The sequence below is a fragment of the Brachypodium distachyon genome, chromosome 2, assembly GCF_000005505.3.
Source record: "Brachypodium distachyon strain Bd21 chromosome 2, Brachypodium_distachyon_v3.0, whole genome shotgun sequence".
Classification (NCBI taxonomy): Eukaryota; Viridiplantae; Streptophyta; class Magnoliopsida; order Poales; family Poaceae; genus Brachypodium; species Brachypodium distachyon.
In genome coordinates, this window is record NC_016132.3 from 44,329,990 (window position 1) to 44,355,916 (window position 25,927).

Consider the following 25,927-nt stretch of genomic DNA (forward strand, 5'->3'; position numbering starts at 1 on the left):
CCACCAGACGGACCTGGATTCAGTGACGTAACTTCACTGAATCCTTCTCCCCAGCGGACAAAGCCACCAGTTTGCAGTCGTCTTCCTGACGCGCACCGGACCAGATCCAAGCCCTCCGCCGTTGCCGACCACTGCCATGGCTCCCACGGCGCCATCGCCGGCGAAGTCTGCCTCCCCGTCCCAGCCATCCGGGTACGACACTTTCCTTCTCTGGCTCCCAAAATCTCCCGCCTCCCGAATCCTAGCTAACCAATTGGGGCAATTTGCGTTCGGGTGCGCAGGAAGAGCGAGGTGTCGGATCTGAAGCAACAGCTGCGGCAGCTGGCGGGGAGCCGCGCGCCCGACGCCGATGACCAGCGCCGGGACGTCTTCAAGCGAGTGATCTCCTGCATGACCGCAGGTATCGACGTGTCAGCGGCGTTCGGGGAGATGGTGCTCTGTTCCGCCACCTCCGACGTCGTGCTTAAGAAGATGTGCTATCTGTACGTCGGTGTTCACGCGCGCGCCCACCCGGACCTCGCCCTCCTTACCATCAACTTCCTCCAGCGCGATTGCCGGGACCAGGACCCCACCATCCGTGGCCTGGCGCTCCGTAGCCTTTGCTCCCTCCGCGTTCCGAATCTTGTCGAGTACCTGGTTGCGCCGCTCACCACAGGGCTCAAGGACCCTAGTGCCTATGTTCGGATGGTCGCCTCTGTTGGTGCTGCAAAGCTATATCACATATCTACCACCACCTGCCTCGACGCTGACCTGCCTGCTGCACTCAAGGCGCTCATGCTCTCAGACTCTGATGCTCAGGTGAGCTGCTCCGCCACAGGCTGTTTGATGAAACCATTAATTTCTTATCCAGCGATCAGCCATTATCAGTTGCAATGATTGAGCTGTGATCCCATCAAAAAATCTCACAATACATGAAAATGGAAGTTAATTCTATCCAGAATTCAATTTTGAAGATGCACTCCAATGTGAGTTGTTACGCGGAACTGAGCTAAGCATGCAGTTGCTACACGGAGTACATTATATTCTCGCTGAGAAATGGTTTGGTTTTGATCTTATTTGTTTGATCATATCATAATATGATACCACATTTTGTGCCTTGTTGGTTGAATTGGCTACGCTAACCTATTTAGTAAACATGAGTTTATTGCTAGGATGTCTTTTAGATCCATCACACAGGAAATTCCAACCACTTGATATAACCAGGGTTATTAACTTTATTATAATGGATTACAAGTCACTGGTTATTGTAATAGCTTTCTTTGTAATGTAAAGCACAATGATTGGCAGAACCAGCTATGGTAGCTTGTAGCAAATTAACAGTTCTATTTAATACAATTACATGGTTACAGGTAGCTTCTTGACCTAGATACACCCTATTGTTCTGGGTATGCAAACATATTAAAATATCAAAAATATCCAGCTGATCCGATGCTGAATCTGTGTTGATTCAACTCAAGAATAGGTAATGTGATCATCTGGGGTTGAATTTAGATGTACTTTGGATAGTGCATACAATTGCGGACTCGATGAAGAGACACTGTCAGTTTCAAACAATATTTTTTATGTATCGGTATTACCTAGGAAAACATGACATATATTTTTATTAGAAAAAGATAAGACAGATGAGAAACTCGTAGAATTTTCCAGCTCATACCTGTTTATGTTTACAGCAGCAAGCATCCCCAGTGTGCATTAGTTTGCCGTTCCAGCACTTGCTTTAAGACACCTTATAGTCACATTCATATCTGTCACATCCAGCTAAAGTCTTACAGAACAGGTTGGAAGGCTTGACCCTTTTGATGGGATAAGTTGATTTAACTTGGTTTGGTTGAACTGGCTATTGCTTAATTGTTTATCTCGCAGAGATGTCAGTTCTTTTTTAGGTGGCATGATTACATTGCTGATTTTTTCAGGTGGTTGCCAATTGCCTGCATTCGCTGCTGGAGATATGGACCCTAGAAGCTGCCAATTCAGAGGCAGCAGCCAGGGAGATCGAGACACTGTATAGCAAACCGGTGGTATTTTACCTGCTAAATAGGTGAGTTTCCTCTTTGCTTGGAAGTTTTGTTAGCAATACTCCTTTGTGCATTTATTTGAACTTCTTTATTTTGAATTGCAGAATCAAAGAGTTCAGTGAGTGGGCACAGTGCCATGTCCTTGAATTGGCGTCAAAGTTCCTACCATCTGATAATAACGAAATTTTTGACATAATGAACCTGCTTGAGGATAGACTTCAGCATGCAAATGGAGCTGTTGTTTTAGCAACAATCAAAGTTTTTCTCCACTTGACAATGTCAATGACTGATGTTCACCAACAGGTGCACAGTTTGTTACACCATTATACTCCTACATGTGTGCAATCTTAGTCTGGCAGCACACTATGCTACTTATATTAAATGTCCGAAAGTCTTACTAATTTTATATTAGTGTTATACAATCAAATATACTGAAAATATCAATTTGACATAACCATTAACTCTATTCTATGCAAGTTTGTAAAGACATAATTCTATGCAAGTTTGTAAAGACATATTTCATGCTTATATGTAGGTAAAATAGTAGATGCTCCATGGTGCCCGGGTTGCTTGTTTTTAAATGCACAAATTCATAGAAAATCTGAAAAAAAATGAAACTTATATTTTTCGGATACATACCTTTGCATATATAGCTAAATGGAAAACATAGCTTTGAAAAAAACATTTGGATTCAAATTATTTTGGGTATATTCGAATCACATACCCTGAAATCTGGGTATCTGATGTTCGTACCCTAAATTCTGGGTATGTGATTTCAATATAACTTAAAGTCATCAAAAAAAGTTTGCAATTTTATTGGAGGCATGCATTTCATTTGAATTGTTAGTCAGATTTATACCCAAAAAATGAATGTTTGAAAAAATATACCAAAATGTGGCCCAAATTGGTGTTTTTAAAAACCTGGAGCCTGGGTGGTGCCCATTTGGGCCAAAATAATGTATATATTATCCTTTTCGTGTCACTACCACACACTTATTAAGGAAAATGAGATTTGATTGAGAATCTTTATAATAACTATCCGCACCCTCCATTGTAGGTTTATGAGCGCATAAAGGCACCTTTGCTTACTCTAGTAGGTGCTGGGAGCCCCGAACAATCCTACTCTGTGCTATGTCACCTGCATCTTTTGGTGATGCGTGCTCCCATGTTATTTTCCTCCGACTACAAAAGTTTCTACTGCCAGTTTAGTGATCCTTCATATGTGAAGAAGTTGAAACTTGAGATGTTGACTGCTATAGCAAATGAGAGCAACACCTATGAAATTGGTATACCAGATAACCAACTCCCACTGACTATATGATGTCATCTCTTTCAATATATTCAATAAATTGTTAGTTCAGTTGTCGTTCTTTTTCTAAAAATGGCTCATGTTTTGTTTCCTGCTAGTAACTGAGCTGTGTGAATACGCTGGAAATGTTGATGTACCGATTGCAAGAGAGTCTATCAGGGCAGTTGGAAAAATAGCTCTGCAGCAGTATGATGTGAATGCTATTGTGGACAGGCTTCTACAATTTCTTGAAATGGACAAGGATTATGTGACTGCTGAGACTCTTGTAAGTCTATTAATGCTAGTTATTGATCCTTACAAAGGGTAAAATCTTGTAGGATACATTTAAACTCCGGATCTTTCCGTGCCTGAGTAAAAACTAAATGCAGGTCTTGGTGAAAGATCTTTTGAGGAAATATCCTCAATGGAGCCATGATTGTATAGCTGTTGTCGGAAATATCAGCAGCCAAAATATTCAGGAGCCGAAAGGCAAGGCAGCTCTTATATGGATGTTGGGAGAATATTCACAAGACATGCATGATGCTCCATACATTCTTGAAAGTCTCGTTGATAACTGGGATGAAGAGCAATCACCTGAGGTACTAATTTTTTTTCTTAAGATGCATTAGGCTGTATTTTGTGTCAAGGTAGGTTTCAGTATTGATTTTCTTTCTCAAGTTCTGTATGTATTAACTGACTGTCGGAAGTTATCTTCCGTTGCAAAATAAGTCACTCTTGTGCATGTCCTACATGTATGCCATAGTTCTCGCTGTAATCGTATGATCATATCATGCAGTAACAACTTTGTGTCTTGTAGTATCTAATAGTTTGGTAGTTATCATACATGTCTAAAGATAACAGCTAAAGTATTAAATGGGTTAGAACTGTAAATGGTGATAGCTGGAAACTTCTCGATTTGTGAGGCTGTAAAGTTGAATGCCCCATTGAGTAACTTGACTAAGTGTGATGAATACTTGAATATTGTTGCTTCATGAGTAAAATTTTACATCCTATTGCGTATTACTCCCTCCGTTCCATAATTCTTGTCTCAAATTTGTCCAAAACTGGATGTATCTATTCCTAAAAAGCGTCTAGATACATGTAATATTTCGACAAGAATTATGGAACGGAGGGAATAGATAGCAAGACCAATGACGATTCTCTTTCCTTTTCTTTTTAAATCATCATCTTGAACCTAGTAGGCCATTGGATAAGATTGTATAATCATATTCTGTTTTTAGAACTCGTTGTATGACACTGCTCATATTTAATGGCCCTAGCCAGTAGCTCCTTGATGTTGAACTCCACCTCATTCTTCCTGGGATATCTTATTTTTCAGGTCCGGCTACACCTTCTGACTGCGGTGATGAAATGTTTCTTTAAGAGACCACCGGAAACACAAAAGGCATTGGGGGCTACATTAGCTGCTGGTCTAGCTGATACTCACCAGGTTGGGTCATTTCATATGATATAATACGTTTGAATGTTCATATCATCTCTATGAAATGGTGAAAAGGGTGTTGCTCCTGCTAAATTGCTACTGTGTTGCAGGATGTTCATGACCGAGCACTTTTCTACTACAGGCTTTTACAACATGATCCTGCTGTAGCAGAACGTGTAGTAAACCCTCCCAAGCAAGCTGTGTCTGTATTTGCAGATACTCAGAGCAGTGAAATCAAAGACCGGATATTTGATGAATTTAACAGCCTATCAGTTGTATATCAAAAGGTACATAATTTAGTATGACAGTGTGACTTTCAATCATCATTAAACTTTTAAACGCTGATAACTCCTTTTGCTGATATATTTTTTCTGAAGTTTGGCTGTTACTGTTATGAATCCTGCCAGATGTCAAATTTAGTTCCTGATGGTGCATGTTGCAACATTGGGTAAATCTGTGGTTTCTGTATGTTCCGAACATCCGACAGTTTGTTTGGGAACTGCTCCTTATGTCAGTAATGAAGCTGCCATGTCTACTTTCTTGGCATAGCAAAACATGAATCACAAATAATGCAGCTGCTCCACTAGATTGTCATCTGCTTTACCCAATGGCCAATTGCTCCAACTGGAGGCGTCTGAAAGCAGTAATTTGATAATACTACCTCCTTTCCTAAATATAAGATGTTGTAGTTTTGTCCTAAGTCAAACTTCTTAAAGTTTGACCAATCTTATAGAAAAACGTAATAATATTTATAATATCAAATAAGTATATTATGAAGATATATTTATGAAGTATTTAATAAACTAATTTTTGTGTTGTAGATGTTGGTATATTTTTCTATAAAGTTGGATAAACTTTAAGAATTTTGACTTAGGACAAAGTTAGAACATCTTATGTTTAGGAACGGAGGGAGTAATAGTCTAGTAGGGGTGTTGAAGCACGGTTTTTTTAACTTGTGTCAAACTGGGACATAAACTATTAAAAACATTAAAGTGAATCTCTAATGCAATTCCTAATACTAAAACGATCCATTTCTGGTTTCTCCAACCTGGCTAAAACCGCTGGGAGCATTACTTATAACTAAAAGGCAGTTAATGTGTTATGTCCGATGAGGCTTTAATCAGTCGTGTTTCCAGTTGGCAAGTTTAAAGGAAAACCAACTTGTGTCCCACATTGCTTCAGTTTTAAAACAAAATACTGTGAAGTAATTAGTTCATAGAGTACTCTTAGTTCATATATAGAAGCATCTGGAACCTTGTTGATTGCAAATTCATCATCTCTCAGCATATATGAGATATTAAGCATCATCATTTAATCAAAGGCTTTGCTGGGAAGCATTGTTCAATTGTAAAACAGTTAGAAACAGTAGGGAGGAGTTGTATCTTAACCGTTGCTTGATACAAGTAGATTTTGTGGCGCAAAAAAGAGTTCATGCCATTGTTATGTGTTGATTTTATGTTTGTTGATCCTCAAGAGTTTTATTCTTGATATCCATGATGATAAATGCAACACTTTTATGGCGAAGATGAGAACTTTATATCGCCTTGATGTGCACTTATTATAATTTACAAACGTTTGATAGAACTAGAGCATGTTTTTGTAGCAAATCATCTACTCACCTGTAATGATCTGTATCATTAGTTAAAATGTACACAAGGAGTTTTGACACCTTCGATGCACTTGCAGCCATCTTACATGTTTACAGATAAGGAGCATCGTGGAACATTTGAGTACTCAGAAGATCTTACAAACTTGACTGTTGGGGTTGAGGCTCCAGAAACTGTCATTTCTGCTCAAAGGTATCAAGAAAATGATAATGATCTCCTGCTAAGTACTTCAGATAAAGAGGATAACGTTACAAGAGCCAGCAATGGATCTTCCACCTCTACATACAATGCTCCTCCTGACCTGACTGGCCCTTCATCATTGCTAAGTTCGCAAACACCAACTGAGACTGCATTAATCAATCCTGGTGGTCCAACATATTCAGCACAAACAAACTTTAGTCTCGATGACCTTCTTGGACTTGGTGTTCCTGATACCCCAGCCCCTCCATCACCTCCTGCACTGACTCTCAACTCAAAGCCTGTTCTAGATCCTGGGACATTCCAGAAGAAATGGGGCCAACTGGCATTATCCTTATCTCAGGTATGTTGTTGTCAAGTTTTCGTCCCTGCTATAATTCCTGATTATCAGCAGCACAACATACTCGCATAGCCTTTTTTCATTGCCTATCGAGTTTCATATGATTTTTTAGCAAATCAGTTTACTGTGTGAAAATCCTGTGTGCTGCAGTTGCCTAATATGTGTCTTCCCTAGTTCATCTCAGATGAGGAGTTCGAACATATCAGCTCTGATGTTCTATGTTCTGATCTTGCTTTGGGTTTGCGATTGTTATGATTTTGCTTAAGTGGTACAACACATGAAAGTTCTGGTGCGGCACTGCCGCTGCGTACTTGTGTAGTGTATGGGGCCTCTCCTGAAATTCATTTCACATTGGGAAGTTTGGAATAAACCGTTCTTTGTTCTGTAGCAATAATTTCATCCTCCTGATCTTTTGCAAATTACAAGCATTCTTCTCTTATATATGGTTTGCTGTGTTTGACAGGAATGCTCTTTAAGTCCACAAGGTGCAGCATCTTTAATGAATCCCCAATCGCTTATTCGTCATATGCAAAGCAACTACATTCAATGCATTGCTTCAGGTGGCCAACCTCCAAATTACAAGTTCTTTTTCTACGGTCAGAAAGATGGGGCTACTGCTTTCTACCTTGTAGAATGTATTGTTAACACAGCATCAGCGAAGGCCCAGCTCAAAATTAAGGCTGATGATGGGACTACGGCTCAGTCATTTTCTACTTTATTCCAATCAGCCTTGTCCAAATTTGGGCTTTCTTGATCATGAAAGCATTTTCTGTCATGGTGCTGATCCTGCCTCGTCCTGGCTCATCAAAAGATATCTGCAATCCACTGTTGTTGGACTTCAAGCAAAGCTTTTATGGTAAAATTTTATTCAGAATCTTGGAGCAGATGAAATTTCCCGTTGAACTTTCAGCGGCATGGGCATACTATCAGATTCTGCAAGGAGAAAATGCTGGAATTTTGTCAGGGTATGTCTTTTTTTGTGTGTATGTGTGGATGAAAAGTAACATTGTACATTTCATTCATCATCTGGTGAAGCGGCTGGTTTGTTCAGGGATATGGTTGTTTAGATGGGTGCGTAACCTTGTTACTGGACACGAGGTGAATATCACCTTCTGTTGAGATGTGGAGAAATAGATATACTACTTCTGTATGCTATTGTTTGCCTGCGGAGAGCAATAAAGAGTACATTTGACCATTTACCAGTACTACAAACTGAGTATATACTGCGGCTCTGGCTCTCGGCAGAAAACATAGAAACATATTCATTCTCTCTCCGTTTCATAATTCTTGTCGAAATCTTACATGTATCTAGACATCTTTTAGAAACATTTTTTAGAAATAGATACATCTATTAATTTGAGACAAGAATTATGAAACAGAGTAGCCAAATAATTCATGAATTCATGCGGCCCTGCCCTGCTGCAGTAAGCTTCTGCTAGCATTGTCAAAGGCACAACGCAGTCGCAGAATCTCGCAAAAGCACCAAATTCGGAGCTAAAATTCGCTTCCGTTGTATGCTGAAACAATTCATATTACACCACAACAATAACGCTTAGTTGCCTTCGAACTTGAACCAAAATACGAAGCACAAGCAAGCAACAGGCAGAAAAGACATTGCAAATTACTGCTAGCATGGTCAAAGGCACAACGCAATCTCCGAATCTCGCAAAAGTACCAAGTTCAGAGTTAAAATTCGCTCCAGTTGTATGCTGAAACAATTCGTATTGCAAACTTAATTGTCTTAGAAGTTGAACCAGAATACGAAGCACAAGCAAGCAACAGGCAGAAAAAAAATTGCGAATTACAAAAATAACAGAGTAAGTTCGACAGAATATGAAACTAGAAGCAGATCCATACAGCCTGAGGTAACAATATTCGGTCGAATCCTTCGATTGATCCGCCCATATAACGTTATTACAGCAAAACGCAAGATCCCCCACAAGGGGATCAAGAACTCACCAACCACGATCCAAGAAACAATCTACCAGACATAAGCTACTAAAAGGATCCAATCTATGAATCCCTCCGCGGGGATCGGATCAGACGGGGGAGAGGAGCTGGGTCCAGGAGAGCTTGGAGTCTCCCGAGTTCATGCCGACGACGATGATGAGGGGGATGAAGCCCCAGTGCGCCGCCACCTTCGCCTTCTTCATCGTCCACGTGCTCCACTCCTTGGCGAGCCGCACCGCCACCGCCGCGGTGGTCTGCTCGTCCTCTGCCGCGGACGATCCCTTCTTCCCTCCCTTGCCCTTCGGCTTCGGCTTGAGCGACGGTCGCGACGCCATGGGGACTTCTCTTGATTCTTCGATTCGTTCGGCGAAAACCCTAGGTGTGGGGATGTGTTTGCTCTGTGGTTTGATCTGGCTTCGGGTTAATATTGGTTTCTTAGTGGGCCAGTCCTCACGTGGTTGGGTCAAGGAGTCCTCTCTCGGGAAGGACTCAAAGGCCATTGTGCTGTTGGGCTAGATTTTCATGGAACTTTGGCCCAAGATTTGTGTAGATTTGGCCTGAACATTCTTGTCTTTCTTGACCCCCTAAAAAAATTTCGCTAAAAAAAAAACTTGTCTTTCTTGACAATAACGGACGAAAGAAGTCCAATCTTTTTCCACCCAAAATGGATCTGTAGCTAATGACCGCGCTGCATTTTGATTTCCAGCTGCTAAAGGAAAAAAAACTAATTTGAGACTGTTTTGCAACAACCCCTTGGAAGGAAACTCTTCCAAGAACATCATTTTGCATTAGGCGCACGTAAAATGCTATGCCAATCGTCATCGTAGTTTTAGCACTTCATTTGTCACATCATCGCGTGAGTTAGCTTCTCCTCCAAGTTGTGAGCTTTTTTCACCAAAGTAATCAATTCTGCTCTATCTACAACATCATAACCTCGGTCGCCTCTCCTGAGTCTGGCCATGCTCTGATGTCGCCCGACCTCCTTACCCAACATGGTTGTGGCCTCTATACCTCCTTTTTTAGCTCTCTAGGGGTATTCTTCAACCATTGAACGTATCCTTAAACCTATGTGAGCTCCCAATTAACCATCCTCACGTTATTTGTGTGTCTAGTCATCGCCCATCGTATGTGATATGGTCGCCTCATCAGCCTTATGCTCCTCTGAACTCAGATGATCATCACATCACGTTGCTGATGAGATGTTGGTATGAGCCCATCTATTTCCATTCCAGCCCCCCCGGCATTTTCATTTCCACTCGTCGCCGGTGAGATTCCGATGACCATAGGGTCACCCACCACCCACGAACATGCACGTCACCCTCTCTCTACCAAACCTACACACTGGATTAACATATTTCCCCAATTATTGTGAAAGGCATTAAAATGACCAGGGTCGTGCTAAAGCACAATTTTTATGCCTCCAACGAACACATGGCGAATTTTGACCACGTCATAGCAAAAAATGCCTCAAATCAACCAAAAACCGCCCAAGGGGATTCACCCAGGTTTTTGGGTTCTGAGGGTGTAAATCAGACCAAAACATAAAGTTTAGGAGGGTAATTGGCGACCAATCTATGTTTAGGCCTGGGTAAAAAAGTGAAGCTTTTTCATAACATATAGAACAACTTGTGTGTGTCTCTCTTTCAAACAAAAAGTAAGGCCGGACACCATCCCCAGTCCCATGTCTTCCACGAAGTTACATTAAGAGGTACTATTTTGTAGAAGTTTTGACATTTTATTTGAAATCTAAACATCTAAATGCCACAACATTCAGGAAATACCTCTCATCCAAATAGACCTTACAATGTTTGGTATGCAGGGAGACACACCATCTCCAGCAGGTAAGAGTGAGTCTACTACTTAATTAAGCGTGGTGCAAGCCTGCAAGGGATGGACTGAACTGAACACCTCTCTCTCTCTCTCTCTCTCTAGAAAAAAGGATGGACCTAACATTCTCATCCTCCAGGAAAAGGTACATTACATGGATTTTGAATTAGCGTGTTTCTGTTGGTAACGTTGGCAATTGAAATTAGAAGTAAACACGAAAACTTATTAGAAAACTAGCACAATACCACGCATTGCTGCAGGCTAAGTTGTACTGTCATCCATAGTTATGTTGGATCATGAGTATTATTCATATACACCTTTTTTTCGCGCGGATAATTCATACACTATCTTTAATTTTGTTGAGAAACCTTCATACACTATCTGTACGTTATCATTGTGCAAGTTATTATTAAATCCCCGTACCAGTGATGCAGCCTAGATGAAGAAACCCCGGCCCAGCGAAAGCCTGGTACACTGGTGAACTTGGATTTCAACTCAAGCACAGCACACCGTACTAACGCTGTGACGTGCCAGACCAGATGCACGCACCTGAACCATGCACGCCCAGTTTTTAGCTCAGTGGGCGCACAGACATATTCACTCACTCAGCCCGCACCTTTGAGAAGGAACCATGCATACTCACCATCCCCGTCCACGTCAAGGCCCAACCACTGTGTCCTCGGTAGAACCGACAAGCCATCGACACACCGGGCCCGGCACACCCAAAAAATATTAGCGCACGCGCACGGAACCTCACGCCGCCACCACGTACGTGCTACTTCTACCGCATCGCATGGCATCGGCACACCGGTCCGGTTCTTTTCTCGCAAATCTGCCGACGCCCACCCACCCACCGCCCCGCGCGTGCACAAAACGAAATTAAAGCAGACGCGGAGGAGAACCATCGTATTCCACCAAATCCGCCGCGGATCGACCCCCCACCTTCGCGCGCGCACCCTGCCGGTACGGTACGACCGCGGCGCCCTGCCGTTCACACTCCACGATGGCCCCGCACGCCGGTGAGACGTACTACTACGTACTGATGGATTGATTCCCCACGAGCCGTGTACGTGCTCCACTGGGTTGCACCGCATCTGGGTTTAATTGGACGGGCGTGCGGGTCATTAAAAGAAAAGGAGGGTGGATTTGGGCTTGTGCGAGAGGGAAAGCGGTAGGGTATCGATCGATCGGGAGCGGGAATGTTTGACCGGCGCCATCGACGTCGAGGCTGAGACGTGTGCGTTGCGCGGTGGGCCTTTGCTTGACCGCCCGCTCGTGACGCCGTGACGGGACAAATGCGCGGCCAGGCCACGCCCACGGCCGCTTGTGCTTAAAGCTCCACCGACCGGGCGCCGCTCGTGCTGTGACGGGTCACCGTCGGTCTACAATACGTGCTGCTCTCGCCGGCAGGTTGTGGGCTCGCTGTTTGGCGAGTCGTAGTTGAGAACTCCTCCAGCTACGTATATAGGTGGGCCGCGACGCCGGCCGGTTTTTAGAATTGGTTTTACTCGTTTCCTTTACGGAGGATCAGTCTTTTCGATCTTATGGGCCCGGGAGAAGGAACGCAAGGAGCAAATGGAAAACTGGAAAGATAAAAATAATATAAATGAAATACTACTTCGAGGTGCAACAAAGGAAGCTTGTAGGCCAATGCGAGGACAAGAGTCAAGTAAGTTGAATTAGTGATACTCACCGAGGAAAAGGCACCGATCATGACGGCCGGCTCTAGCATCCTAGACCCTGCGCAGCCAGCTTGGTTCGAGAGCAAGCGGAAGATGACAAAAGATCGAGATGCCGGTGACCCATGTTGATCGCCTTATATTGGTCCTATTTTGGTGGTCCTTTTTGTGTATGCATCATGCTTTATGTGCGCCGGTGAGGGATATATAAAACATACTTCCTTCGTCCAACAAAAAATGTTTCAATTTTGACTAAATTTGAATGCATCTATACACTAAGTCATGTCTAGATACATTCAAATTTTGACAAACTTGAGATTTTTTTGTTGGACGAAAAAAATATCTATGATAATTTGTTTGCTAATTGACGGCTTGTACAATGGCCTTATTGTTTGCTAATATGGCCACAGTGGCTTGGCGGACAACAGGGAAAACAATATATATCCGGTCATATGGGTTGCCTCGAAACGGGTAGCAGCGCCGAGGACACTGAGCGACCCAAACGGACATAGACCGGACAACGTGGCACCAGTTGCGTCTGCTCCGCGACCGAACGGACCAAAACGGACTCATGCGTGTCGGCCGCTGGAGTCACCCTTTGGTGTCTAAACGATTTTTTTTAATTCTCATGCACGCACACCTGGATTTAACTCCTGTAGTTGACACGCCGTGATTATTTTTTGAACTGAATAATAAGTTATTGAACTGAACACGCCTTGATTCTTGATGCATGTTATGCGAGACATCACTTCCTCGTGCTAATTACGTGGAGCTAATACGTGTTCTTTTAATTAGTATTTTTCCTAGCTTGTCTACATAACTCGTGTTCAGTGTCCTGCGTGTATGCACATGTGAATATATATGATGGTGTCGATCGATGTGCTATGCATGTTGGCCTGTAGATATGCATGTGCGTCTGCTTATGCTTAGAAATTTAATTAACAACATTGCATGCATGTGCCTGCCGTTCAGCAGATAACAGAATGATAATATAATAAATCACAACAATTGGCATTTAATAAATCATAGTACTGAATTTGAACAGGGATGCAGTGGCGGTCCATAATTTATTATAAACATAAGGTACGATAAACCATGGCATATAGACATATAGTTTGGCAGCTGTACAGTACGTACACGGACGTGGTAACGTGAATACCGTACGTACCCATCTACACACCAGCTATACACGTAACTATGGACGCGACCATATTTCAAAACGGTACTTGCATATCTTTCACGTGGAAATATAGAAAGAGAGTGTTCCACTGCACTGCACTGCACCAAGCCACATGTTGGGACGTTAAACTCTTGCTAGCTGCAGGACCAGAGTTAGTTGTTCAAACCATTGACTTAGACGAGCTTAATTAATAATTAAACCACTCAATTTTTAAGCACACTAAAAATGCATGTCCATGAAGCTGGAAATTAACCAGCCAGTATCTCGATCATTTAACAGTATAGTCTGCGCTGCGATATGGACTACTAGTAATAAAAATCAAGTGCGTATAGTCCAAGGATTTGTTCTGACCGGTAGGAACAACCACATGAACACATGCAAAAAGAATCTAAAAGAAGGCGATTGATTTCGCTAATAGACACATTAAGAATTGACTGATTCTATATAATACGATCCAATACGGAGTAGTACTAGCTAGCTAGATAGATCGATCGCCGGACCCCCGCACCCACACAAAATTATATATTCCCATCCGGAAAAAGTCGTATCTTGCGCCTATCATCGTCGTTGCACGCTTTTGCAATAAAAAATGAAAACAAATCAAGAGGGGGAAGGCTAAGGTAGAGCCAAGAAACGAGACCAGTTGAAATCCCAAACCCTCCTCCCTTCCAAGCTTCGCCTCTCCCTAGCTTCCCTTTACACACTTGGCTAGCTAGCTGCTCCCACTCTCTATCTCCCTCATGTCTTCTGGTGGTGGCGGAGGAGGAGGAGATCGGCATGGTCATGGACTCTATCACCAGCAGCAGCACGGCCACGGCCACCTGGGGGCGGACTACGAGTTCAGCAGCAACGACATGGAGAGCTTCTTCTTCAGCCAGCCGGCCGCGGGCGACGTCGGCGGTGGAGAGATCGCGCCCTACGCGAGCATCACGGACTACCTGCAGGGGATCTTGGACCCCAGTACTGGGATAGCTCGGCACCTCGACGTGCCGTGCTCGTCTCCAGTCAAGCACGAGCTGTCGGTGGACGCCAGGAGCCACGATCTCGACAGCCAGGGCGCAGCTGGGGCGCTGCTCACGCCCAACTCGTCTCTGTCTTTCTCGACTAGCGGCGGGGACGATGGAGAGGGAAAGTCTCGCCGGTGTAAGAAGCAGGTCCTGGCCAAGGATAATGAGGAGGAGGAGGAAGAGGAGGGTGTGAAAGATCTGCAGGACGATGGGGAAAATTCCAAGAAAGGGTAGGTTTTATTCGATGCTACTCTCCTTCCGTGTGAATCTATCGTCTTGATTTCTTGCTTAATTGATTCCTTGCGAGAATCTGATTGGATGCCTTGCTATGGCGCTAGATCTGGCCCCATACTGTTGCTTAGTTACTCCCATTGTTTATCCCTTTGTCTGAAGTACTACGTGATGTGCGCGAATATTAGGGTTCATGCTACGATTTCGTCTTAATTTAGGGTTCTTTGTAGTTCATTGCGAATTAAGATCCGGTTAGCCCCAACCCAACCCTGATCGATGCATATATACTTTCCTCTGCTCTCTTTTATTGTTCTTATTTTGTTTTGGTCCAAGATGACTTTATAGATCATGTGGTGCTATTCAATTTAAAAGACGATCTACGTACACACTCTAGAAGATAAGATCTTCCTTATAATTAATCAATTTTGCTGCGCGTGTGCCGTATATATAGTAATTAAGCTTCAATCTTTGACCAAGTAGATAGCTTCGGCTTTGAAGATCCTATTAAAGATTTCCCCCTTTTAGAAAAGATCCAAAGATGTAGGTTATCGTATACGTCTCTAACCAGAGCATCAAGGTTACCCACTTTGGTTTTACATTACCTTTTGCCAAGAACGATATGATGATCTTGCCATGACATGGGAACTCCAGACCATGTACGTAGTCGCTGCTACTGCAGTCTAGCTATAATAGCTGGAGTACGTAAGAGTTCATACCCACACTATCAGCAAAACTTTCCATGAAAAAGCTACGCATGCACACACCCATGCATGACACATGTGTGATCCGCGCGCCTGATCTGTTTCCTAATTAACCGAGATGCATCGACTTAATTTGCCGTTGCAGGAACAACAAAGGCAAGAAGCAGAAAGCTGAGAAGAGGCAGCGGCTGCCTCGTGTCTCCTTCCTCACCAAGAGCGAGGTCGACCACCTCGAGGACGGCTACCGCTGGCGCAAGTACGGCCAGAAGGCCGTCAAGAACAGCCCATACCCAAGGTCTTGCTCTTGCATGCATGCATATATGATCGACATATGCAACCTGATCTATATATCTAGCTACTCTTGCAGCATGCATGATCGACATATGCAACCTGATCTATATATCTAGCTACTCTTGCAGCATGCATGGTGTGTTCGATCCAATTAAGTACTCTTTCCGTTTCATAATTCTTATCAGAATCTCACATGTATCTAATATTTTTTAGGAATAGATACATCCATTTTTGTACAAATTTGAGACAAGAATTGTGAAACGGAGGGATATATACCAAAACTGATATATATGTAAAATGGCCGGCAATGCGCAGGAGCTACTACCGGTGCACGACGCCCAAGTGCGGGGTGAAGAAGCGGGTGGAGCGGTCGTACCAGGACCCGTCGACGGTGATCACCACGTACGAAGGGCAGCACACCCACCACAGCCCCGCCAGCCTCCGGGGAAGCGCCGCGCACCTCTTCATGCCGCCGCCGCAACACCTCGGCCTCATGGCGCCGCCGCTGTTCCGCACGGACCTGATGAGCATGATGCAGCACATGCAGTACCCCAACCCTAACATGTACATGCCGACAAGTATACCTCCTCCTCCTCATCCAACGGCAACCCCTCCTCCTCCTCTTCAGCAGCACCACTTTACTGACTACGCGCTATTGCAAGACCTCTTCCCTTCCACAATGCCCAACAACCCTTGACTAACTGACTTCTCTCTGCATATATTTACTTAATTAATTAATTAGCTAGCTAGCTAGCCCCTCTAGCAGAGATGATATATGCTGTTTCTGAAAACTTGGAGTTGCGCCAAATGTGATCGATCGCCAAGGCCCAAGGGGTGATGATGTGAGGGTATTGCTGACATTAATCAATTTGCTGCAAACTTAATTAATTTCATCTTGAAGTTGTGCATGCTTGCATTACTTCATTCTCTTCCATTTGCCAACTTCTACGGACGAATTGTACAAGTTGATGAAAGCTAGTAGTAGAACGGAGCTCCATGCAACTTAATTTAGCTCTTATTGTTCTACAGCTATAGACATATTGTACATGTACTAGTGCATCTCATGTGTGTACCTCATTGACTCATTCGAAGAGAGGAAAATATTTCATTCCCCTTCCGTTGCTAGCGAGGAATTAACTACACACATCAGATATACTTCTGCTTGTTCATGGGATAATATATATGCTTCTATATATAACTAATATAAGGGTGCGTGCTATATACAGCTGCTTCTTAGGAGGCCGACCGCCGGTGCCAGCTGTTTCTTTTGTGCACGTGTAAAACTGGAGTGGATAATGATGGTGCAAAACTGTTTGATTGCTTTAGACGTTGATCGATACACTATATATATGGTTTCTTGTGGGAGTGAGCATGATATGTGTTGCCTTATCGTGACTTGCCTTGTTGTTGGTAGAAGAACATTTGGAACTTAAGGAGAGAAATTAATAAGTTCTAGCGCGCTGTGACTACCCAGTGTGGCTATCCGTGTGAATTTGCCCATGATGATCTATTTTGAACTTTTGATGAATGAAAATACAAGTGTGTTTTCTCATTCTTATATGTATTTAATTGAAGCCTGGTTATTGTAAAGTGGCCTGTACTACGTGCGGTGGTATGGTGAACAACAGTTCTGCCGCAGGGGATAAAATTTCAAAAGTGCTGGTCAGTTTTATTTTGTTTTGCAATCCTTTTTTATTCTCTAGTATAAAGCTCAGTTTGTCATTACGGTGTGGACTGTGGTAATCTTGTCAGGTTGAACATTTTTTTTGCATGTGCCTTGTTGTTTGGTTATCTGACATTTGTCATGCATGACTAGTACTCTCTCCATTCCAAAACACAACTCATATAGATTTTTCTCACTTGTTTCACAATACATCCCATTTTTCTTTTGAAATCCGCACTCGGCAAATAACTACTTACATGCATTTACTATTAATCCAATATGAATGGTCAGGCACTAAAAACGAGAGCTGACTTGGTCCAAGTGCACAAATCTATATGAATTGTGTTTTGGAATGAAGGGAGTATAAGAAAAAGAGATCTATGTATATCCTTACAGGCTAAGTGTAATGTTTCTATTTTTAGAAGTTAGTTGGGTTAATTATCATTTGGTTTGACACAAACAACACACTAACTTTGGTTTAAAAACATTTATAGATAAAAAAGGAGATATCTCTGCCAGGTCTGCATCCTATATAGGATGCACAAGATCTCCGTAGAACTATTTCTATATGACAACATATTAAGTAACTTCAGTGCCCTGTGATCCAAGCACCCACAAAAGTGGACCTAATAATCTTTATACTTTTTCAAACACTATCAGTATTGGGGTTCAGACCTAATTGGGGGTCCTGGTACGTAGTATGGAGCATGAACCAAGCATTTCTTCGATGATCTTTTTTACAATGGTGCGAGACGTACATACTGATCATCAATAGCAAGATGCATGTGGTGACTTCATCGGTCCTAAGTTCCGTGACTTTAAAATAGCCGTATGTTAGTTCGTGTTGTAATAGTACAAGCGTGCACGTGATCATCTTGTTTTTTACCTTACAAGAAACTACCTTATTCTCTATAGGTTATGGTACATGTTCTTTTTAATAAATAGAAGATTTACTACCCAAGCCTCATCCATGATGCATATAGCATGGGAAATGTCTATCACATCATTTATTAAAATCATAAAAAAAACAACTAACTAAAAAGTGTGACGGGCCACAAAAAACACCGCACTATAAGCTAAGAAGCCTATTACTAGCACTGTAGCACACCAATAAAACTGGGGCATAAGCTCCCCGGTAAGCCACTTAGGCCTCTCTTGGCACCAAGCTCCATTAACTCCTTATGCTGCGATTATTATACTCCATCCGTCCCATAATATGAGGCACGCACGCATCCTTAGATTCTCAATTTGATTAATTAAATATGTATGTTTCTTAAAAAAAGTACACCATTATATTCGTTATCGAAAGAACTTTCTAATGGTATAATTTTTCAATTATTTAATTTCTATTTAGTTAGGTAAATTAACGATCTAGGATGCGTGCGTGCCTCATATTATGGGACGGATCGAGTATATAGGAAAGTTCATAAATCAGTACGTACACGAGAGAAACACATGCATACATGAGTGAAATTTTTTCTTGTCAAACACAAATATATTCATTTCGGCATAACTAAATGGACGAACAACCGCAGCTGCCCCAACCAAATAAGTGAGCGGACGTTTTTATCCACTCTCTATAACTAAATAAATGAATGCCTCTTCTTAGTAACCAGACGAACAACTTAACTTTTATTTAATCGCTGGAGTAGTTTCATATAACCTGTGTATCCATCCAGGCTAATATATATATAGAGTGTTGGGAAATATCTTTGCACGTCTGCTCTGGGCGAATGAGAGGATTTTTCGGTGTTGCTGTCGTGACATGGCATATGTTTGCGCGGCTATTTTAGGCAGTACCGACTTATATGTCCGAAAGAGGCTACAGGTGGAATCTCCTAGATCGAATTGAGTTGGTCAACAGGAGACATGCTAGAGTGTTGTGGTGGCTGCATGGCTGCGGGCTGCATCGCGGACTAAAGAGGAAAGGTGCAAAGGTGGCATGCAGAACTCGTGACCAGGTGACTCCTACAGTTGGTTCAGGTGGTCGGCGGCATGGACGCATGGTGACATGCCAGACATCTACTAGCCTATATATGTAGGCACATCCTGTTCTGGTGCGACCTTCACTCGTAGTGGTATGGACTCTGAGGAAGAGCTAGCAGCGGCCATGACATCCACAATTATAGGATAAATTGGGGATTCGGCTAAGGTTATGGTCATCGGGCGTCCAAGAATATTTGAGCTTCGGGGTTAAACCCTCAATTTGTCCTTAGCTACCTAGATGCATGGATCTAGAAACAACACCTCATGAGTGTCATTCTTTCTTGAAGACATTGCTTAAGTGGCTGTATTGGTTATTGGAGTAGAATTATGTCGTGTTGGCAACTTGGCACCGGTCGGTTTCTCGATGGCCTCATAGTTGCATTTGTTGCCATTTTGTAAGATGATTTTTGCATTGGCACTAGTTAGTCACTTCAATAAAATATGACGTTGCGCATCGGATCATACAAACTGGCCGAAAATTATATCATCCTTCTATTATCATAATCTTAGAAAAGCTAGCTGAATTCCTCAGGATTTTCTTTTCAGGTACTCCTACTTGAGTTCCCTAGTCTAGTTTTTCTTTCCAGTCAATTATGTGCCACTCCTTGATTCCCGCTGCCGACATCTTTGACCAAACTCCTTTTCAATCCCGTTGTATACATACGGAGTACTGTATGCTTTAAGGCACACGAATTGATTAGTTCTCCCTTTCCATCCACACATATAGAGTAGTATTGACCAAGTGCAGAAATTAAAAGGAATTGGTTGGTAGACCCAGAAAAAAAAAGGAGTCAATTAAAATCAACGTGTTCGATGAATTGTTTGTTTTTGAAATTACACCATTGCGAGCAAGTAGGATACTATTTAAATAAAAAACAAAAAGAGTAAAATACATCACTAGTACATGAACTCGGCAAAAATGAACAATTTAGTCCACGAGGTCCAAAAACGCACACTTAAACCCTTAAATTGGGACTATTGTGTCACTTTAGTCCAAAAATGGTTCGGCGGGGCTTAAACACGCCACGTGGCCGCCATATCAGCTTCGGCCAGGACCGCGTGCAGCTACTTGATTTTCTTAGGATTTTTTTTTTGCAAAATCACCATGCCCGAACCACCCACGAGGGGCAAGGGGGCCGCGCCCAGACGGGGAACCTGGGGCTCTGAGAACCACGCCGTTGCCGCCGCTGCCTCGTCTAAGTTGCTATCAAGCCCACAACGCTCAATGGAGCTAAACTGTTTGTCGGTTTGTTTGTGCAGGAGAAGAGCTCGATGAGCTGCGCGGCGGCTTCCCAGCCTATGAGCAGGAGAATCAGGGAAGAAGAACCCTCCTCACCGGCCTCCGACGACAACACTGTGATGTCGGCTAAGAGCCGTTGTTGGCTGCTCGCATGCCGATGCCGAGGAAGCTAAACACGCTCGGCAAGGTAGCAGCCCTCGGTGACCCACCAGTGTGGTGATTTTGCAAAAAAAATCCTGAAAAAATTGAGTAGCAGCCCGCAGTCCTGGCCGAAGATGACGTGGCGGTCATGTGGCATGTTTAAGCCTCACCTTAGGCCCTGTTTGGTTGGGCTGTGGCTTATCTAAAAGCAACTGTGGGCTGTCTGTTGTGAGAAAGCAGCTGTGAGTTTTCTGTTGTGGGAAACCTGTAAATCTATTTGGCAAACTAGATGTGCAGTTGTGGCTGTGGAGTAAAATGTCTGAATTATCCTTGGGAACCCGAGAGCCTGATAATGTGTGCTAATCCTGAATTATCCTCGTCGTCTTCCTCCTGTGGTCGACGCTGGCGACCTTGCAGACAGGAACGAGGCGACCAAGGAGGGGGTTGACCGGGAGGAGGCGGAGATGGGAGGAGGCGGAAAGGGAAGGAGGTCCGGGAAGGCACTCCGGCCATTTCCTACCGGCGGCCGGCAACAAGGCGGGAGGGAGAAGGGGCTCAGGCCAGGAACCCCAGTGCTGCCACTCCTGTCGAGTGGAGGGGAATGGGAAGAGATGACTGGTTCGGGAGGAACATGACGGGTGGCAGTTTTCTTGTAATTTTGTTTAAGTGGCAGGGGTACGAGGGGCGTGGGATTTTTTCAAAGCCACAAAAGCACCTCCTGAGGTGCTTTGCCTTCCCAATACAAAAAAGCCACTGTTCTTTCTGAAAGCCTAAGAGAAAGCCATCTGTTTGGTTGGGCTGTTGGCTTAAAAGCCAAGAAAGTCAGAAGAAAGCCCAAACAAACAGGGCCTAAAGTGACACGGTAGTTTCAGTTTAAGAGTTTAAGTGTGTGTTTTCCGAATTCATGGACTAACGTGTTCTTTTTTGTCGAGTTCATGGATTATTGATGTATTTTACTCAAACAAAAATGAAAGCAACCATCATTTAAAATATACAGCCTTCCAAAAAATATATAAAAAGAGAAACTTTTTTTCTTGATAAAAAGAAAAGGAGAGAAAGTTGATTGACAAAAAAGAAACCCACGGAGTAGGGTAGCTATTTTGCGCGCGGGTGTGTGCAGAGTGCAGACACATACGGCACATAAGCACGCACATAAAGGTAACAATTATAACTTCACCTACCCTCTAAATTAAATCTTCGAGCCCGATTAGACATGATCACATATTAATTCGTCCTTAGAGCATGCGTGATGTAAGAGCAGCTGCTGACTTCCGTATGCTGTGACCATCTGAAAGATCGCCGACTTTGACTGCACCAACACCCATTAACACACGTACGGTCAGTCAGGTAGCAATTTAGTATCCTCTAATCCTAAGTTCTTGACTCAAATTTGCTCAAATGGATGTATCTATTCTTAAAAAGCATCTAGATAAATGTAATATTTTGACAACAATTTAGGATCGGAGGGAGTAATTTCTACCGACGATGGTAAATATTCAAGATGTGATCATCTGTATATCAATTGTAGGCCACTTTAATTTAGCAATAATATTGGTTTGCAGGGTGATAATTCATTCAAATATTTGTTAAACTCATCCTTGTAAAACTATACGAATAAAAAAAATAGATCCAAAGGGTTGTACAGTACCGATCGCCCAACTGATTTTGTTATGTTCTCCGCGTCATACAAAAACATATTGGTCCACTAAGTATCATATTGGAGCTATGTGTACATTAGACCATTTTAATGTTTCACTACTACTGCTCCACTCCATAAAGATTGGCACAGTTTTGAACTTGTTCAAAGCTACAGCCAATTTTTATGGAACGAAGCTCTAATTTAAAATCGTGTCAATTTTTATGTAACGGAGAGAGTAACATATTGGGCCTCAAACTACTTTGACATACATTTCACCGTTTGCCCATAAAAAATATCTTCCTTATTAAATCTAGAACGCTAAATGTAAAGTTCTACCGAGTATTCATCTAAATAATCCAAATGACGTGGAATAATATGACGTCATGCCTACTTCGAGGTTCGTGGTTGAAGTACATCAAGGATTCAAGGAAATGTCTTGTTAGCGGCCAGTTGAATTGCTTTCAATGTATACAGCTAACAATAGGTGATTGAACCACGTCGTCCCGCAATTATGCTTAACCTTCCCACACCAGGCATGCTTTTTGTCCATTGGAAAGGTTTCCTGTTCAATGCTAGCGCTAGCTACCACCCGATCTGCGTGTATGCGTGCATGCGTGCGTGTGACAAGGCTATCTAGTCGAGAAAGCGAAAGCATATCGAGACCAGCAGAGCCGGAGTCAATTTTTGACTCAGGGACCCCGGACTGGAGGAGTCAGCTAGCTGGCTTGGGCATACAGATTGGGAGCTGGGTAGATGACAATATAGTGGCATCCACTGCACCCTGCAATCTGCAGGCTGCAGCAGCGATCAACATGCGACGCGATCTCGCAACACCCAAATTCCGCTGAGGATTTGGCGACGACTTCGTTGCCCACTACAGGCCAGGGAAGGAGGAAATCGGTCAGAGACAAGAGGAGATGGGCGGCCGGGCGTAGGACAAGTGGGCGGCGTCTCACGTTCAGGCATGCATCAATCCGTCCATCCATCGATGTCCATCAATCGATCACGTTGCGCCGAGAAGGGCGGTTCTTCGAACCACAAAATTGAAGTCGCGGGGCGGCCACCGTTGGAGGATTCTCATTTTTAGATCATTCGAAACCTAAAATGCAAGAAAAAATGTTAAGAAAACAAACTGAAAGCAGCGCTGCCTGCGCCCATGCGTCGCGTTTGCACGCCTGTACAGCCGTCCGCCGGCGCTGGACGCCGATCGTTCCCGGAAGCAGCCGACCGGTCGAGCTGGCTGGGGATTTTGGGGGCTTTGGCGACTTCTATTTCCTTCGGATTTTTTTTAACTGTGTTCCTTCGGAATTAGTCGGGCGGCCTTTGTTTCGTGGTTATCAGTCGGCGATCGCGGGAGGCAGATCGATTATATCGATCGATTCGCAGGAGAGGATGGTAGCAGATTAAGTGATTTGGACCAATGGTGTTGGGCGTGGGTTGTAGGGACGTTTGAGGAGCTGGGCTGGCAGGCTGGGCCTGTGGAGCCTGAGAGGCTGAGGTGCTAGAATCCACTACGCCTGGTGGACGACCTGACGGTTCGGGCGGGGCAACAAAATCACAGCCACTGGAAGTCGTTGGAGGAATCCCTGGCTAACGGACACCAGTGGCGGTGGAGTGCCACGGTCACTAGTGGTCTAACACCCGTGACGATGGATGTGGTGACACGAAAGTCACCACCATTAGTGCTCTAAGACCAGTGGCCGTGCTCGTCCACGGCCACTATTGTTTCGTTGGGATGTCCCTCGCCATTACCAATGGCGGCCCACCTAAGAGAGTAACCACTGATAAGTTATCTATAAAATCAAGTGACTGTAGCCGCATCTGGTCCAGCTCGGGCGTCTCTGAGACCAACTGCGGCTCATCCACACCGGCGGTGGCGAAGCCCTGCCAAACTTGGATGGCGCCACCGGCAGAAAGGTTCCTCCATTTCCCTCTCCTTTTTCCTCCTCTCCCTCTCCTTCCTCCTCTCCTTTGTCTCGACCCCCCTCCTCAATTTGTCTCCAAATAATGGCGCCAGCGGCCGGGAGTAGCTCGAGCTCTCTCCAGTAGCTCTCCTGGCCGGCCCCCTTGCTCAGGAGCTCCCCCACTCTTCCTCTCTCTGCGCTCCCCCCCCCTTCTCCCTTTCTCTGCTCCCCTCTCTCTCCCCCTCCCATGAGCTCTCTCTCTCACTTTGTAATGGATAATCCTCTCTCTCTCTCTCCCTCCGTGAGCTCTCTCTCTCACTCCCTCTGTAATGGCTAATTAAGCTAGCCGAACTAAACCCCTGGTGGTTAAGCTCCCGCATTAAAATATTTGTTGATTGTGCATGTTGCCCGGCCATCTCGCTGCAAATGTCATGCCATATTTGTGTTTTACTATGTAACTTATTGATTCTTGTTGTTTATCATGTTTTAGGAGAGGTGCATTAGGATTATCATAGTGCGATAATTTCTCAGAACTTTTATGAGATTTTGCTTTAGATCTAACCTCGTCAAATAGTAATTGATTTTTCATAACTATTTTTGTTACCCCTATAAAATTCAATTTACCAGATATTACTAATATGTTTGGTGCATGGCTTGGAGATTGGACAAACCATTTAAATCGCTTATGCTTGTTCGAGCCTGTGCGATTCGTCCGTCGATTTGCAATTGCATGAAAGGTATAGTTTTCACAAGAAAAAGGCTTCCAATATCTTGCAGGTTATTCTTCGGACTGAGCACTGGATCTATACTTGGTTTCGGACGGATGCAGTAGAGTCTTTGTAGTCTTGCTGCAGCCAGTTGAAGACGGTCGTGCATTCTTCAACCGGTTCGGATGGCGAGCCTGCGGCAGGCTATGACGGGCGTGATACCTTTTCTGGCTTGTTGTTGCTTTTGAGTTGTAATAACTTTAATATATACGTTTGTTCGAGACTTCAATAATATAAAGGCAGTGTGCATCGGTTGATGCAGAGGCCGAAGACATAGCTCATTTTCAATAATAATAATAAATTCATCTAGTTCACTCTCAATACGAGATTCATTTCTCTTGCTTGTGTCTCCTCCTGCTGGGAGATATAAGTTTTCGTTTTTCTTTTTTCTTTTTCATCTCAGAATTCATATAAGATCGGATACCTAGAGTGGTGTATCACTACATCACAACAACAAAATGAGTAGCACCTCTATGTGTTTTTTTTAGGGATTTACCAGTGTCCAGTTATATGCAGCACCGAAAGTGAGAGCAAGGTCATTGAAAGTCTGATGCAAGTGAGTTGCAGTCTTACATGCCTTTAAAACCAAGCCCTTCGAAATTACGACCAGTGACACAAAATAGGCATATCCCATTAGTCGCTATGGACTAGACGGTACTACAGTACCGGAACACCATATAGAAGAAAGTCTAGCGTCACAGTATTTGAAAAGCGACAATATATATGGGCTGATAAATAGGTCCGCCAAGTCCCAAGTTTCTCTCAGGACTTCATTGACCTCTTGAAAAATACTAAAATCTACAAAATGCTCCATCTGTTTCTAATTATAAGA

The 25,927-nt window shown here is 43.6% G+C and overlaps 3 protein-coding genes across 3 annotated transcripts; 2 read left to right on the forward strand and 1 right to left on the reverse strand.

The window, feature by feature from the left end:
* The first annotated feature begins 37 nt into the window (after positions 1–37).
* LOC100825405 (beta-adaptin-like protein A) lies at positions 38–8,088 on the forward strand. The gene is made up of 11 exons (XM_010233744.3): positions 38–192; positions 282–798; positions 1,914–2,038; positions 2,120–2,318; positions 3,073–3,301; positions 3,423–3,589; positions 3,693–3,902; positions 4,643–4,753; positions 4,855–5,031; positions 6,431–6,892; positions 7,353–8,088. Exons 1-11 carry the CDS (start codon positions 137–139, stop codon positions 7,641–7,643), a joined length of 2,544 nt encoding a protein of 847 aa, XP_010232046.2. The 5' UTR covers positions 38–136; the 3' UTR covers positions 7,644–8,088.
* A 582-nt stretch (positions 8,089–8,670) lies between these two features.
* LOC100838788 (mitochondrial import receptor subunit TOM7-1) lies at positions 8,671–9,247 on the reverse strand. Its single transcript, XM_003569347.4, has one exon. It carries the CDS (start codon positions 9,172–9,174, stop codon positions 8,929–8,931), a length of 246 nt encoding a protein of 81 aa, XP_003569395.1. The 5' UTR covers positions 9,175–9,247; the 3' UTR covers positions 8,671–8,928.
* A 4,793-nt stretch (positions 9,248–14,040) lies between these two features.
* On the forward strand, positions 14,041–16,884 carry LOC100825711 (probable WRKY transcription factor 71). Its single transcript, XM_003566857.4, has 3 exons — positions 14,041–14,762; positions 15,610–15,759; positions 16,071–16,884. The coding sequence occupies exons 1-3, from the start codon at positions 14,266–14,268 to the stop codon at positions 16,450–16,452; spliced, it is 1,029 nt and encodes a 342-aa protein (XP_003566905.1). The 5' UTR covers positions 14,041–14,265; the 3' UTR covers positions 16,453–16,884.
* The last annotated feature ends 9,043 nt before the right edge of the window (positions 16,885–25,927 follow it).